The following is a 17520-nucleotide window of genomic DNA, read 5'->3' as shown; positions in this document are numbered from 1 at the left end:
GTTTGAAAGCTTGCTATAACATCATGCATTTTTGTTAGCCATTAAAAGGTATCCTATGTACAAGATGACTTGGTTTCTCTTGCTAGGAACAATCACACACAAACAGATGTACTGCTCATGGCATGGCATTATGGACAGTACAATAACACAGTACTCTGCATAGCATGTGTTAGTGATATTATGGCAGCATACGATAATAAATATACCTGCAGAAAGGCTCTGGACGATGGCAGCCGCAGCGGTGTGATAGATGATATCAGTACCATCATTGAGGTAATGGAGGTTGTTACGACAATCAAAGCCCCGGTACCCAAAAACATGCTCCAAACAGAGTTCCTGCAACATAGCACAACATACAAGCAGTGATGGTGTGAAATCCAGACTCTGCACATGACAGGGGCAGATACAGAAGTTAAAAAAGGACCAAAAATACCTCTGATTTTAGCACAGAAAACCCAGCAAAGCATTTAGAGATTTCTCATACATTGCATGTCTACAATTCCTCAGGATAGATCACCAATAGCAGATTGTCACGGATCAGTCACTTGAAACCCACACCGATCAGCTGATCGTCTAGCCCGCTGTCAGTGCAGCTGGGCTGGATGTCGTCATTGATAGTAAGGGCCAGATAGCTTCATACCCATTGAAGACAATGGAAGTGAAGTCGTCTATTACACTTCCAACCTTGACCAGTATGGCAGTATGTCCACATTGGTGATCAGCGTTGGAAGTGTAATAGATAGCTTTTCTCCCATTGATTTAAATGGGAGTTAAGATGCCTATTACACTTCCGACTTTGATCATCGATGACAACGTCTCCAATCCTGAAGATAGGTCATTAATAGTAAAAAGTGACAAAACCCCTTTAATACCCTTTCTAGGAAAATGTCTTGCAACATGCACTAGTTTTTGATAATTTACCTTGGTGTTCTCAGCCATGCAGCATGGTTGTAGGCTGCACATCAAAAGCAACTACATGTATGGGCATCCTATGATTGTGTTCGGAGGTTGACTTATGTCTTAATAATTTCAACTTTTTGAACTAAGGGTAAAGTCATATGGCTGGGTGTCACACATTGATGAGACTCCGCTCATCCACGGTGGGCAGTGGCCACATGATTTTATCATGGGTGGGAGTCACTTGGCCATGTGTGTGGCTTCACCATAACAAACGTTGCCTGACACTCGTCCCTGCATGTACTAGCTCACATGCTTTTGCACAGGAACAAGTATCGTTGCTTCACAGCGGGGCGGCAGGAGGAGCTTTCTCTCCTCGTTCTCTCTCCTCTCTATTCACTCAACATAGCAGCCGTTTAGTACTAAACGGCTGCTATTAACACTGAATGATCATCGTTCAGGATTTTAAGCTGCATAAAATCCTGAACGAGGATCGTTCAGTGTAAACAGCAGCCGTTCAGTACTGAACGTCCACTATGTTAAGTGAATGGAGAGGGACGGAAAAGAGAAATCTCCTCCAGCCGCCCCGCTGTGAAGCAACGATACTCCTCTGCAAAAGCACGTGAGCTAGCACATGCGGGGACGAGTGTCGGGCATAGTTTACCCAACATTCGTCCCATCTAAATGGGGTTTCAGACATATTCTAGCAATAAACCATAAAGTGTTACAGTGAGAAACCCAACTTCATCATTTAACTCCATTCATATATCGTATTCATAAGAAATACTTCTACATGTATAACACGCAGACGCTGCCACAATTGATGACCTCACAGGGATCAAAGTTTTCCGTTAAAACCAGAACAGAAATAGATTTTTATTTACCTCAATGATTTTCTTTTTCTTGTTGATGTTATTCTTCTGTAGCTTTTCTGGCTGAGGAGCCGCTCGGCTAACTGACGGTCTGAAAACACGTAAACAGGAAACCATCAAAAGAATTATAGCCAACAGGAGCTCAACTTCATTTCTCCTACTATTATGCCGTTTATTTTTTGTTGTTATTTAATGAAGTTTAGTTTATATTAAATCGTATGTGCATTTCACATATGTCTTGTTTAATAGCATGTGTGCGGAAGTATGACCCCGAGAACCCCCCTAGGCACAATGAAGAGGCCACGGCACTCCTGTGAGTGCTGCGTCCATAGGCATAGTGGCTCTACCTGTTAACTGACACTTAAACAGTTCCAACTATATAAACTATGGAGGGGACACAGCGATCGCAGGAGCGCCGGGGCACATTGTACGGATTGGTAGGACTCACAGGGTTTGGACCCTAGCTGGTCTATTCTAAGGACATTATATTCCTGGAAGATGGATGCGGATTTCTGATTAGTTGCTATAAGCAACAAGACCAGTTTCAGTGTTGGACCATTTTGAAAAATTGTCTAATTGCCTTTAACATTTATTATGTAAAAAGTAAAATGTTGCTTCTCCTTTTCAGATGGGGCAGAAAGAAAAGCAGCAATAATCCTTTATGGATATGTGCAGTGAAGGTGTGTTGTGTTTACTGCTTAAAGTGCTAAACTAGTGGGCATAACTATATGGGGCACCCTAAAGTGAAGTTGCTACAGTCTGACACAACCATAACCCCTATCTTCTTGCAGCTCTTGGGAAATCAGCTTCCAAGGAAGTTGACCAGCCTTTGCAGATTCACTAATGGTGGGAGACACACATGACTTCATGCAAGTGGTGCAGCCTAGTTTCCAAATTTCAAGGGTAGGAGAAAAAGGTGTATAATACTTGTATAGTGAGTGCACATATCAGCCACATGCAGCACTATGTGTGCTTTCGGGGGCGTTACCTTATGGGGTCCACTATCATCTTAAAGTGTTTCTCTAATTCCAAGTTATTTAATTGAAAAAGGGTTTATAGGGTTTATATTTAAAATCCCCGCCTGCTGAATGGGCTGCCTCTACTTGGTCACAGCCCTCACCAATCAGAGGCAGCTCTCACTCACCCATTCATGAATTCATGAATGGGTGAGTGAGTGCTGCCTCTGACTGGCTCAGCGCAGGGACCAATCAGGGGCAGCTCTCAGCTGTCATTCAATAGCTGAGAGCTGCCCCTGATTGGTCCTTGCGCTGAGCCAATCAGAGGCAGCACTCCCTTACCCATTCATGAATTCATGAATGGGTGAGTGAGAGCTGCCTCTGATCGGTGAGGGCTGTGACCAATCAGAGGCAGCCCATTCAGCAGGCGGGGATTTTAAATCCCCGGCTGCTGAATACTACCCAGAGCAGTTCAGGAGAACTGCCGGCCGGCTGCGGCTGAGCTCCGTCTGCCGGGACAAGGTGAGTATATATATATTTTTATTTTTACACATTTTTGGATGATTTTCAGGGAAGGGCTTATATTTTTAAGCCCTTCCCAAAAATTCATCCCGCGCTCACTACCAGCCCATTGCTTTCAATAGAGCCGGCTGTATTGCCGGCTCCATTGAATTGCAATTGGTTGGACAGCGCTCCTGTGATCAGGGCCTTTTCCCCGAAAACTCTGCTAGCTGCAGATTTTTCAGGTGATTTTTCGGCCCCGGTCACGCGATTTGCGGATGCGCATCCGACATGCGATCTGCAAATCGCGGCAAAAACGGTCGTCTGACCGAGGCCTTAAAAGAGTTTTTACAGTGTTGACAGTGCGAGCTTAATAACTAAATATTTTCCTTGTTTGGGTCATTATGAATGCTGTAATACCTATTATGTGTTAGTTTTTTAATTTTTTTTTGTATTTTGTCAATTTAAAAAGGGTTTTTGTTGGGAAAAATGTGTATTTTTTAAACCGGATTTTCTTTTAAACTAAACTTTATTGAACCTAGACACAATTTTTTAGACCCTCATAAGGACTTGAAGATGTAATCATTCAGTTGCTAGGATAGTACACTGCATTACCTATTTAGTGCAATTCTACTAGGCCTGTGACATCAGCCTATTAGATTCTGCCTGAGTTATGTGGCAGACACAGTGGCCTTTGTCAGGCTGCCATGGGAGCCCATTGGTACCTTGTGGTCTTATTGTGAGGTGCCAATGTGTGACTCTCCATGGTTCCTTTCTCCTGTCATCTGCTTACATGCTGCATGTAAGGGGTAAAACTGCCAGGATCTGATGTTTCTCTACTCATGACAAAGCAGGAGCCTGGCAGTCAGTAGTCAACCAAGCCATCACCTGCCTGTACGTGCAAGATTAAAGCCCATTAGTGAGGTCAGTAAAAAAGTGCTATATAAATCTGAACGAAGTTCCCTCTAGTGGCAACTACAGGTAACTAGCATTTTATAGATTAACCAAGCCAGAAAAGTCCCAAAGGGTTTTCAGCAAGTTATGGCACATCACTGGGGTATGCAATAACTCACTGAATAGTGGGATGCTGAAAACTCAGACAACTACAGAGAACTAGAACTGGAGAGCTTGATTGACAAAGAAACTTTTTAAAAAGGGGTCTGACATATGTTCCTTGTAAAGAAGCCCTTCTGCTGTCTGTGTTCACCCTTGCCCACTAGTTTAACACTTTATGGACAGTTTGTAAATGTCTTGATTCTCCTACATCTGCTATGACAGGTGAACTTTAGACAATCATTCATTTTCGGACAACTATCCCCAGCTGAGAACAACGTTTAAAGTCATCATCTGTATCTGTTGGGCTATGTTCACATCACTGTTCAGTTTTCCATTTTTCTGTTCCATCCAAAAAGAAGAAAAAAACTGAAATATTTACATGTTGTAAATTACCCATTTACTTCAATGGGTATTTTTTTTCTTCTCAGTTTACTTCTTTTTGCTTTTCTTCTGCTTGGTTTCAGTCTTTTTGGTGTGGAAAAAAAGTCTGAACTGAAGAACTTTTTTTCAGTTTAAAATAACAGAAACCGAACAGAATGGAGCTTTCCGTTTTCTTTTTTTAAACATTGCTATCAATGGGGGATGGATGCAAATGGAAACTATTCCATCTGTATCTGTTTAGGCTTCCGTTTAACAGATTTGTTTAATACAATTGCGCTCGTGCAGCTGTAAACTAAAGATACTGCTAAAAACTAGAGTTGAGCGAACATGCTCGTTCGAGTATTAGCATACTCGATGGTGCTCATTACTCAAGCAAGTACCACGCCGAGTTCAACCTCTCCCCACATTACCACTTCCTGCTGTGACGTGCCAGCGTGCACACGTCCACAGCAGTATGTGGCTGGGGGAGAGAGGGAGAGAGAGAGAGAGAGAGAGAGAGAGAAAGAGAGGGAGAGAGAAAGCGAGGGAGAGAGAAAGAGAGGGACAGAGAGAGAGAAAGAGAGGGAGAGAGAGAGAGAGAGAAAGAGAGGGAGAGGAGGAGAGAGAGAGAGAGAGAGAGGGAGAGGAGGAGAGAGAGAGAGAGAGAGAGAGAGAGAGAGAAAAAACTTGGCACCCGGCGGGTCCAATACAAAAATGCTCAGGTCTCCCACTGACTTGGGTTCATTACTCGAATAGCGCTCGCAAATATTACGAAAAGCTCAACTCAAATAACGATCACCCGAGCATTTTGTTACTCGCTCATCTCTATTAAAAACTGATCCGAACGGATGTCTAAGTGATACAAATGGAAACTAACTATCCTTTCTTTCGATGGATCGGTTTGCTTCCGTTTGTATCAGTTCTACATCATTTTTTTGGCTTTGAAAAGAAAAAAAAAGACGAATCCGTTAATAATGGATAAAAGAACGCTGATGTGAACTTACCCTTACTGCTTCCAGTAGATCCCTAAAGTCATGCTGTCAAGATTTAGGCATGGCTTCCGTCCCTAAATCCTGACAACATCTGCTATCATTCTGCATCTAATACGTGTGAACAGGATATACTATATCCCATTACAAGTTCTAGAAAAAATCTGTGCATGAAAAAGACACAGATTAACTCCGCTGAGTTACAATGATGCTAATTTCCAAAAAAGCCATGGCGGATTTGCCTAGGATATATCTATACAGTGTGAACCTGGCCTAACACAGGCCAGCATGTATTTTCGGTTTAGTGTTTTGGTAGTGATAAAAAAAAATCAGGAATTTCATTTGACCATACTCTTCTATAGGTTATTAGAATTTACATTGGTGAAAACAAACCAAATTCTATTTGTAAAGTCGTCAATGAGAAATATTATCTATGTAATGTCTGCAACAAGAATGATCACAATATTGAACTTTACCTTGATCCCCTTGCAAGCAGCAAATAAAACCAAGTGAAAAACTTAGTAAAACTTTGCTGAGGATAGCCGAGCATGCGTTACATGCACAAGCGAGGGTCAGATGAGCTTTGATTTGCTGAACAAATCAAATGAACGCATGCCAGCAACTGTAAGGATACAGATCATAGAGTGCACTGGTCTGGGGAGGTAAGGAGGCTCACACTACTGTAGCTTACGCTATAAATCACAGATCTATGTGATAAAAGCCCAGAGGAACAGGAAAGCATTCAGACAATGGGGCCTATGTACTAAGCTATTTACTTTAGCTCTTATAGAAGCTCATTATTAGTACAGTAATTTCGTGCCATGAAATCAAATAGGCATGGTATGAAATATATAAGGCTAAGCTAAAGTTATGGGTGTGTAGGTTGCCATTTTTACTCGTCTGAAAAAACATATGTCTCAGCCATGATCATATGCATAAATGTATGATGAATATATCGCACAGGAGACCACTTATGACATCTGCTTGAAAATGCCACATAATGTTATGCTTATGTTGCACGATGACTGATGTGTCATAAAATAGTTTTATTGGAAGAGGTTAAAAACAGATTCTCCTACTGATGACATATTGCATATGGCACAGGTATGTTATGAGCACCATATTAGATTTTAGCTTTCCCCATTATTTAGAATCCTAGTTAGAGATGAGCGAGCATATTCGCTAAGGGCAATTACTCGATCGAGCATTGCCCTTAGAGAGTACCTGCCCGCTTGGAAGAAAAAGTTCAGCTGCCGGCGGCGGGCGGGGAATGGTGGGGGAGAGCGGGGAGGAACGGAGGGGAGATCTCTCTCTCCCTCTCTCTCCCCCCTGCTTACTGCCGCAACTGACCTCTCACCCGTGCTGGCACCTGAACCTTTTCTTCTGAGTGGGCAGGTACTCGCTAAGGACAATGCTCGATTGAGTAATTGTCCTTAGCTAGTATCCTCGCTCATCTCTAATCCTAGTGTATTACTCCCTCTGATTCATCTAAATTATTACCTTCTAGTCTGTAATGACATATGATCACTCAATCACAAGACACATTGAAAGCAGATATACCGATCCAGGGGCAAAAGAGAGATTTCCAACATTGAACAAAGGTATGTGTGTGAAGCTTGTTCATTAGAGTTCCAAAATAATGAAAAAGAATCAATGTAAGATGAATTACTATAAGAAACAAATCATTTCTGACTGTAAAAGGTTAAAGACAAGTGCTATACAAAAATGTATACAGTTGAGTGTGGTGGAATGGGTGGCACTTGGTTTGGTACCAGCATGATAGCGCTACACCTTATTCCTGGAGAGATGTGGGTCAGTTCGGTTTTGAATCTGCTTCATTGGACAACATGGGTTTTGGCCACCACGTTTCCTGGACTTGAACCTCTGGATTGCTTCCTGTGGGGCGACCTTGCAACAGCTGTCTACGACGGATACCCAGCAGCACCTCATGATGTTGGCGAACTGGAGAGACGAATACGAGCGGCCTGTGAAACGGTGACCCCAGAAATACTACCATATTTACCCGAAAATAAGACCCTTCCTTATATTAATTTTTGCATAGAGGCACTAGCTCCTATTTTCAGGGGAGGTCCTATTTTACCTTGGAGCTGCTTTCCGGAGCTCCTCCGTGCATCTCGCAGTCCTCATTCGCTCACAGATGATCACTTTCTGATTATGGGATTCATAAATCCCGCCTCCAGGAAACAATAGCTCTGATTGGTTCATTCAGTGCTGCATTGATTGGCTGAGCAGCGCTCAAGAACCAATCCCAGCCATTGCATTGGTTCATCGAGCACTGCATTGATTGGCTTGAAGTGATCTTCTGTGGGCGAATGAGGGCTGCAGGTAACGCAGCGGCGCTCCGGAGAGCAGTGGAAGGATGCGGACCGATCCAACTAGGTAATGTATTCCTTTTTTTTATGTAATGCAGCTAGTGCTTATTTTCAGGGTAGAGCTTATATTTCAAGCCTCCCCAAAAATACCAAAAAAAATCAAGGTCGGTCTTAGATACAGGGGACCACGGTATGTGCCATCCATTCCACAACATACAGTTTTGTATAGAAACTGATGGTGGCCGTTTTGACATTTTCTGCAAAATAATAATTATTATTATATTATTATTTCAAGTCCTGCATTTGTCTTTATTCTTTAGAATCAGAAACGGTTGCGCTAATTCGTCTTACATTAATTCACTTCGGTTACTTTAGCGCTGGAACAAGAATGCTCCACACATAGACTAATGTAATGCTGGAAAGATCTTTTTTTGCCCCTGGATAGGTATTTCTGTGAACATCTTGTACATTAATTTTCACATTTTTCAGCATGAGGGTGAATTCACACAAACGTATATCGGCTCGGTTTTCACGCCGAGCCGATATACGTTATCTCTCTCTGCAGAGGGGGGAGGATGGAAGAGCCAGGAGCAGGAACTGAGCTCCCGCCTCCTCTCTGCCTCCTCTCCGCCCCTCTGCACTATTTGCAATGGGGAGAGGCCGGACGGGGGCGGCACTAATTCCCGGACCTTAGCCCTGCCCCCGTCCCGCCTCCTCTCATTGCAAATAGTGCAGAGGGGCGGAGAGGAGGCAGAGAGGGGGCGGGAGCTCAGTTCCTGCTTCTGGCTCTTCCATCCTCCCCCCCTGGACACGAGGACAACGTATATCGGCTCGGCGTGAAAACCGAGCCGATATACTTCGTGTGAATGCACCATAAGTGTTTTATTTTTACTGCACTATCCAGATGATTGCATCCACATTTTGGTGTAAATCACATTAATACAGTAGACTAGCTGATATTGTGCAAATAATTTAGATTAGCTACTTTGGGGATTTGGTGCAAGCATAGATTCCAAACATTTAGGTAATCTCAATGTTTCTAGCACTTTATTGAATCCATAATGCAAAGTATTCAGGCTGTTCTGAGAAGCAGGCCCTATCAATATCTAATAGAGAGGTCGCTGAGTGTATATAATTGTTCCACCAGCTGCAAAACAATCTATAAAAGTTATAAAACACTCCTGTTTTAGTTCTATTATAGATTTATTTTATATGGTATCTTGTTATATTGCATTAACTATGTATGAAAGTCATTAGATATTGTATGCAAGGCAAAAAAGTAGTCAATAAGGAGCATGTGTATGAGGTGTTAGCTTCAAAGTCTAAGCATCATCAATTTCAGAACTGATTAAACTTTTTAAAGGGGCACTACATTTTCAGACAACTTCTGCTCATCTAACGGCCTGTTTGTGTCTCATCAATCTTGAAATATTTTTATTACAAATGTTGTTTTACCACTGTAAATCAAGCTTAAAATGGCAGTCACTAAGTGTCTCACTTTCAGCTTCTCTGCAGTCCACTGTTTGTTAGTTACTGAGCTACTGTATTAAGGGGCTATCTTCACAGGTTGTTCCCATGTGCTCCGAGGCTGACAGATCTGCAAACACAGTGTTTGCAGTCTCTAGAATCTCTGTTTCTCTTGCTGTTACAGTATGTGAGAGTGTGTGTACTATATTATTGTGTGTATTATATTATGTTTACTAATAGAGATGAGCGAACATACTCGCTAAGGGCAATTACTCGAGCGAGCATTGCCCTTAGCGAGTACCTGCCCGCTCGGAATAAAAGATTCGGCTGCCGGCGGGGAGCAGTGGGGGAGAGCGGGGGGGAACGGAGGGGAGATCTCTCTCTCCCACTCTTCCCCCCGCTCACTCCCACAACTCACCGCTCAGCCGCGCCGGCAGCCGAATCTTTTCTTCCGAGCGGGCAGGTACTCGCTAAGGGTATGCTTGCTCATCTCTATTTACTAACCATTTGGACAGCAGGTCTCTGAATGCCTGAATCATCCTGGATAAGCAGAAGAATGGGCATTCAGATAATGCCTCCCTGATTATTGGACCAGTGACAGAGCAATGCAACAAAGGGAAAGGAAGCAGAGGACAGTGAACTACTGGTAGAATGGTAGGCTTGCAACACGCCCCCTGCCCAAAGTGGATTACAAACAGCAGGGTAGCAGAAAAATGGAGAAGACCACCTGAAAAGCAGAACAGTATGAAAAGGTGCAAACAGTAGCATATGAGTGGGTAAGGAGAGCCTATTATCTGTTAGAAAACTTGTTAAAAACTCAGGTGTGCTTTAACTACTAATTAATTAAAAGTCATAGAGTTAAACGTCAAGCATGCTTAGTATATAGGCCCCAAGGTATAAGCTGCTTTTAAAATATGACTTCAAACCACAAGGGAAGCAGTATTTTGGGAGCATGTGGGAATGCTGGCTACATATACAAGTCCTGATCTGTTAAATACCAAGCACTATCAGGTCTTTACAATTTACTTGAGAAAATGGAAACAAAACAAACAAAAAAAAGGTAGAAAAAGGATTTCCACTGGATTTTATGGATCACTCCTGACTGACAATGACTTGTAGATACTATATCCTATTAGGATTGTTCCTATTCTAGAATTCAGTTTTGACTTGTTAAAGTTTGTAGGACTAGCCAGTGATTAAAATGGGTTCTCTCACAAACACAACGCTTTAAATGGAAGGGAAACGTTGTGTTTAGCCTTTTCACATGTAGCAGCCACTGTAGGGGAATGTAGAACTAAATGGTGTCCATTCAAATCAATGTAAGATCATGTAATGTATGGATGGGCAAGATCTGCCAAGGTAGGAGCCGCTTTTACATAATTCTCCTCTCTGCATTACGGAGGTGGATTTGGAGCAGTGTACATTATAGCATATGGACAGGGGTTGTGATAATGAGAGAACCCATTTTTACCATTGTTTTACAAATGAAATCTACAAAGCACTCTAAAAATCTATTAGGGTGGTTTCCCATGTGAATCAGCGGTTCCGTGTTTCTGCTCCTTACAGGGAACAGGAAAGGGGAACCCCTGGCCGAATGATTCCATCTTGGGACAGAATAGAATAGCGCCAAACAGACCCCATTGACCATAATGGATTCTGTTCAGTTTCCGCTTGGCATTTTACTGGAAGGAAAAGTGCTACATGCATACTTTTTCTTTTGGCATTTTGTGCTGCATCTGTGACGGAACCTTTGACTGGAAGTTCCAGCACAGATGTCAAACTGGCATTAGTCAGGAAACTGATACGAGATTACCAGGATATTACCCAATGATCTGGCATTTTCTAGGTGAGCACAGAGTTAAAATATTTGGTCAAATGTGTTGTAATTGCAGAATTTCAATATGGAATCTGCACTGAAACTGCAACAGTTTGCAGTATGATACATGTGTATGGGGTTCTCAAACTGTGTGTGAACTTATTCTTAAGGGCCCTAGAGATAATTCATGATGAACTTAGCGCATGGTAATTAAATAACAAAAAAATAGTCAAAAAAAAGCAGATAATCCAGTGCCGCACAGAGCATACTAGATTATCTATATCATAATGCATTGTCATCTGATATACAGTAGGGTCACTAATGACACTGCAAAACTAATATGTTGATCCTGCTATCAATTTCAGATCAGTGAAGGGTTCGACTCTTGCCAGTCAAACTAATCTACTGTTTAAAGAGGTTGCATTGTTCCAGTAAGCGCTGTGTTCCCTTCATTGTATACATTGCTTCGTAATGCACAGCGCTGTCACATTCATATTGGGTGTGCTTGGTATTACAGCCTACGTATATACAAGGCCAATGTAAAAGGGACAATACTGTGATATCATGTACTGTTTCTGTAGCATGCAGTAGTGTATACAATGAAGGGGATATGCAGCAGGAACACTGTAGGCCCTGCAAGCAACTGATCAGCAGGGGTGCTGTTAGTCAGACCCCCATTGATCACACATTAATGCCCTGTGCTAAAGATAAGCTATACATTTAAAGTCACTGGATAACCTCTCTAGTAGGCTGTTAACATGCCACTAATATATACCCGCATTGCAGATAACGATGTAGTTACAATATATCTTACACTGCTCCATTACTAGTTCTACTATACAGCAACCTTTCTATATCCTGTGCTATCTTCAATATAGTGATCAGTTTGACATTTTTCATCACTTTACTCCTAATTGTATACCACTGTGACCCCAACCAGTGGCTCAGGAGTCACATGTGAGTCCCCAACTGCTGGCAGCTGCAAATATTATTGTGCACTAGTGGCATCATAGATGGCAAAGTGCTTGTAGAACCTCGTGTTAGAGTGAAAATTGCGTCACTGGTTAACACTAGGGTGAAGGCCGATTTACTTGATCACATTCTTAATAGGCTTTTTCCTTTTAATACTCATTGTGACTCAAAATCATGAAGTGCTGTGAATGTGGCTTATGAGTCATTCCATGACAAGTGGTCTACAACAAGAAAAAGTCCCCACCTTCATATCTCAGGTTTCGTTCAAAAATTTGTGCATTATACACCCATGGTATCAAAAGAAATTTCCCTAAGTTTTAGGTTCCCACAGCTAATGGTTCCTGAATTAGATCCCTCTGTTTAGGGGGTGTCTGCAAAAATGTCTTCAAAAATGAATAAAATTGCATTTTTTTTAGTTATTAATAAATTTGGAACTACATGATCATAAAAGCTAAAAATTGGAGGTCCTGCACAACTGCTTATATCAAGTTTGATGGTACTTTTATCAATTTTTATGGTTCCAAAGATAGCTAGAAAACTTTGCTCGAGGGGTGCCTCATAATCAGTCATTCTCCACAGAAGGAGATTCGGGCCAGGGTTTGGGCCACTTTAGATCTACCCAAAAGGTGATACAAACCTGATATTTGTACCATGTATTATACTAGTGGTAGTCACTATTCTGGTGAATTTTGATCTCCTGAAGAGCTACAGGCACTTCACAGCAACCCATCAAATATGTCATTGTTTACAAAAATTATAAAAGTTACAATTTTTCAAGCTTAATTATAAAAAAGTCAGCTTTATTTTTTTTCTAACTGATACCATATAAAAGGAATTTTTTCCTCTATTAGATAAGTAGGTTTTCATTTGCAATGCCACCTATAGTGTGGTTATAATTTCTGTCAAAGCATGGAGGGTTTTATGCACAAAACTTAAAATCCCTTAGTGATGAAGCCTTTTTTCACAGTCTCATTCCTAGAGCCATAACTTTTTATTTTTTCTGTTGACATAGCCACATGAGGCTTGGGAACTTGCAGTAAAGAAACCCACCTATGGCTGTTCTTGCATGGCTATCAGGTGTGGTCCATATGGCGATGGGGATGCTGGTGAAAAACCACCATGGACCAACGCAGGTTTAGCATGATATTACCACCTCCAGAGTTATTTGGAATGCCATTAAGCTTTACGCGTGCATAAAAACCCCTATAGTTTGACAGAAATTATAACCAGACCATAGGTGGCATTGTAAAATGAAAACATACTGATCTAAAAACATTCTCGCATAGTAAGAAAAAAATGTAAGCTGACTTTTTGTTTTTATAATTAAGCTTGAAAAGTGGTAACTTTTATAATTTTCGTAAACAATGACATATTTGATGGGTTGCTGTGAAGTGCCTGTAGCTCTTCAGGAGGATAGTGACTACCACTAGTATAATACATGGTACAAATATCAGGTTTTTATCACCTTTTGGGTCGATGCTAAAGTGGCCCAAAACCCTTGCCCGAATTTCCTTCCACGGAGAATGACAGATTTTGAGGCACCCTTCGAGCAAAGTTTTCAAGCTGGCCTTGGAACCAGAAAAGTTCACGATGCTATCATTAAACTTATCAAAAAGTTGTGCAGGACCTCCAATTTTTAGCTTTTATGATCATGTAGTTCCAAATTTATTAATAGCTAAAAAACGTAATTTTATTCATGGTTGTACACGCACTTGCAGACACCCTCAGGAACCATTAGCTGTAGGAATCTAAAACTTTGGGAAATTTCTTTTGATACCATGGGCGTGTAATACACAAATTTTGAACAAAATCTGAGATATGAAGGTAGGGAGCAGTAGACCACTTGACATGGAATTAATCTTATGGCTTTGTTTTAAGTGTACTCATGTAAATGAAGCTTAAAGGGGACTTTGTGAACTGATGACCTATCCGTTAGATAGATCATCAGTCGTTGATCGACAGGGGTTCCACCACTTGGGACCCTTTGTGCATCAGCTGATCGTCTGGCCTGCTGTTAGTGCAGAGAAATGGATGTCATTGGTGGTCATGGCAGGAAGTGAGAGTGAGGGCTTACTCACATTTAATTCAATGGGAGTGCCACTCTTCTCTTACACTTCCTGCTTCTCTTATGGTCAGGATATGGCGTGATCCCCCATCCATCAACTACTGGAGACCTATCCAGAGAATAAGTCATCACTTTAAAAAGTCTGGAATATCCCTTTAAATATGACCGGTCACATCCTCACACAACTGAAACTGGCTGCATAACTTTACAGCTGCCTCTCCAGTAATTATGGTGGTCTGGTGCATTTTTTTTCCTAGACCCTATTCCCCATTTACCCACAATCGATGTTGACCGATACTGATATATTTTTCGATCCACATCACAGTATCAATAGAATGTCATCTTAGCCATTGACGCTGGGCAGCGGACAAAATAGATTTGTACAAACTGCAAATCTCTTTAATAATCTAAGTAAAAACAAGCAATCACTTGCACCAGCTAAAATGTCAAGCTTGATCTTGCAGAGGGCCAATCAACACTAACTGGTCGCAATAGATGCCTCAGCATCATGTATAATTACTATGCTTGGGGGACTACAAGTAGATAGGTATCTTTAGTGGTAAAGACTTTAGACTTTGTGCACCAGTGAAATATAATCTTTTACTGCTTACTGTTTACATATTCTTCTTTTATTCTGAGCACCCTGTAGCATCCTTTAACTTGATTACATTATCCATGTACTATCTCTAAAGTGACAATCTGGTTAAAGGACAAAATCCTGTTCCAGAACTGGCAGAGGCTGGAGGGTATATTATGTTGTTATTCTTCTCTGATCCACTAGTTTGGGTCCCGTTTTTGATTGCCGAAGATGGCAGACACAATCTTCTCACTATCTAATCCCCCCAATACATTGCTAGTGTTAGACTAGCAATGCACTGTACCTGCTCATTGAATTGCCAGAGCTGCTCACATGATCATCATTGGCTAATCAGACAGCAGTGCACATTGGGCTTATTTACTATTCAAAATATAACCGTTTTCTGTTACAAATTGCACCAAAAAAAGTTTTACATTCTTGTGCTACATTTATTGTGTACTTTTAAACACTTTTGGAAAATTTTCCCACTTACCTGAAAAAGGGGCATGTCCTAAATTGTGCCAAAAATTGCACCAAATTGTGACAAATACAGGTGGTCTAAACTTGGAATAGATAGTCTTAAAATTTGACAGACTTATCATTCAATTATAAATTCTGCTCAATTTAAGACTGTCTAGTCTACGTTTGCACTGTCTAACCTTTAGGGTGCATTCAGACGACCGTATATCGGCCAGGTATTCACCCTGGACGATATACGGCATGTCTCTCTGCAGGGGGAGGAGGCTGGAAGAGCCAGGAGCAGTGCTCTGAGCTCCCGCCCCCTCTCTGCCTCCTCTCCACCCCCTCTGCACTATTTACAATGAGAGGAGGCGGGACGGGGCTAAGTTCCGGGAATTAGCTCCATCCTGTCCCGCCTCTCCTCATTGAAAATAGTGCAGGGGGGGTGAAGAGGGGGTGGAGAGGAGGCAGAGAGGGGGTGGGAGCTCAGTGCACTGCTCCCGGCTCTTCCAGCCTCCTCCCCCTGCAGAGAGAGACGCCGTATATCAGCCGGTGTGAATACCCGGCCGATATACGGTCGTCCGAATGCACCCTTAGACAGTATTAACAAATAAGATCCAGTCTGTAATAGGTAGTTAAAAAACTTCTTTGTTCATCTTGGACAGACGAAAACGGAGCCTGGAACTGGCAGATTGGCGGGGTGACCGAGAAGAACTGCTAGTAATATACCACCTCTTGTCCTGGGACAGAATTCTGTCCTGCAAATGAAGGGTTGTTTTAATATGTCCTATCAGACATTCTCAATGCTAGGCCTCATGTACATGGCAAAGCAGGCGCATGGCTCTTTTATGCTGACACATGTAGTGGCTTCATATTGTGCCATCATGAGGCTCAGTGTTCTTCTTTAGGAGTATTGCTTCAAGGAGAGAATAGCTCCATAACATGATATATGATGGAGTATACTATAATCCAGCACACAGAGGTCAACAGCAGGCTATGTTAGCCATATTATCAACCCATAGGCACTCCTTTTGTGGCATATAGGTCCTCTACGATGTACTATATTTTCGCGTAAAAGCCTTCCTTTTTGAGCGAAATAATGCTTTAATATGGCACCAGAGGCATACAGGGGTACAGTATGAGCTGGCTATGGGCCTTATAGTACAGGGTTCCCCCAAAATAAGACACTGCCTTATATAAATTTTTGCCCCAAAATAGGCACAGTGTCTTATTTTTGGGAAAGACGGGGGAGCTTATACTCACCTGGTCGTCGCGTCTGGGGGCCTCGCGCTGCACAGCCGTCTCTGATTGGCCGGCGCTTGCTCCAATCACAGCGCTCGCGCTGCTGGAGGCAGGGTATTCAAAGTCCCGTCGCCAGAAAGAAGAGGATTTCTCAGTGCAGAGGACACGGCAGCCTGCCGCAGCGCCGGGTACCATCACAAGGGACTCAGACGCCGTGGGCCAGGTGAGTATTGATGGTTTTTTTCATGTACTTTAGCTAGGGCTTATTTTCAGGGGGCTATAGTTCAAGCCTCCCCCAAAAACATGGGTAGGGCTTACTTTTGGGGAAACACTGTATAACTCAAATACAAAAAAGGTCCGGAATATACCAATTTGTATGGCCCTTGTATTGATCATGGTACTAAGTCCAATGATCTAGGGCACAAACTACTCACAAAGGATACGTTCTGGAAGAATGGGTTTTCTCTATTCCTCAAAAGCTATTGCTTACAAATAATCCCCAATAAAATAAAGTGTTAAAATAAAAAAACTATAAGATGAACATAAGAAAAATTTTGTAACTATGTCTGAAAGAGTTGTTGAAGCCTAGACTTGCAGTTCCTTCAGGAAGCTCCGTGTGCAAAGTTTATTCTACTATGGACATGTTAATGTACTACAGTCAGTTCCATCGATAATGATACAATGAATGCACAACTGTATGGTTTCATTCTCAATGCTAACACTAGTCAAGATGCTGGAGGAGTACACACAGTTGATGGTTTTAATATTAGCAAGTAGTTAATGACAATAATATGACAATCAGACTGCAATGAGATGTATGATTGTCGGCACATCTCTAGTGTATATCTATATAAAATAACATTTCCTGTGTGGATACTTACTTGACAATGCCCTGCCTCCAAAGGAAAGCAGATTAAAACACAATACAAATATTAACCGCTTTCTTTCTCGTTGGCAC

General features: G+C 42.0%; 1 protein-coding gene across 4 annotated transcripts in view; it reads right to left on the bottom strand.

Moving 5' to 3' along the window:
- The window catches only part of EML6 (EMAP like 6), a 196103-nt gene that overhangs the window by 28148 nt on the left and 150435 nt on the right, over positions 1-17520 (bottom strand). For 3 of the 4 annotated variants that reach the window (XM_066595697.1, XM_066595699.1, XM_066595698.1), the window contains exons 28-29: positions 1782-1860; positions 207-336 (exon numbers count right to left, since the gene is read on the bottom strand). In XM_066595697.1, coding sequence (XP_066451794.1) covers positions 207-336; positions 1782-1860 — 209 coding nt within the window. Of the gene's footprint in view, positions 1-206; positions 337-1781; positions 1861-6107; positions 6117-17443; positions 17459-17520 lie in introns of all 4 variants that reach the window. The other variant, XM_066595700.1, reaches the window with a different exon arrangement.

Source organism: Eleutherodactylus coqui, chromosome 3 (assembly GCF_035609145.1).
Source record: "Eleutherodactylus coqui strain aEleCoq1 chromosome 3, aEleCoq1.hap1, whole genome shotgun sequence".
NCBI lineage: Eukaryota > Metazoa > Chordata > Amphibia > Anura > Eleutherodactylidae > Eleutherodactylus > Eleutherodactylus coqui.
This window is presented reverse-complemented; position numbering and strand designations above follow the sequence as displayed.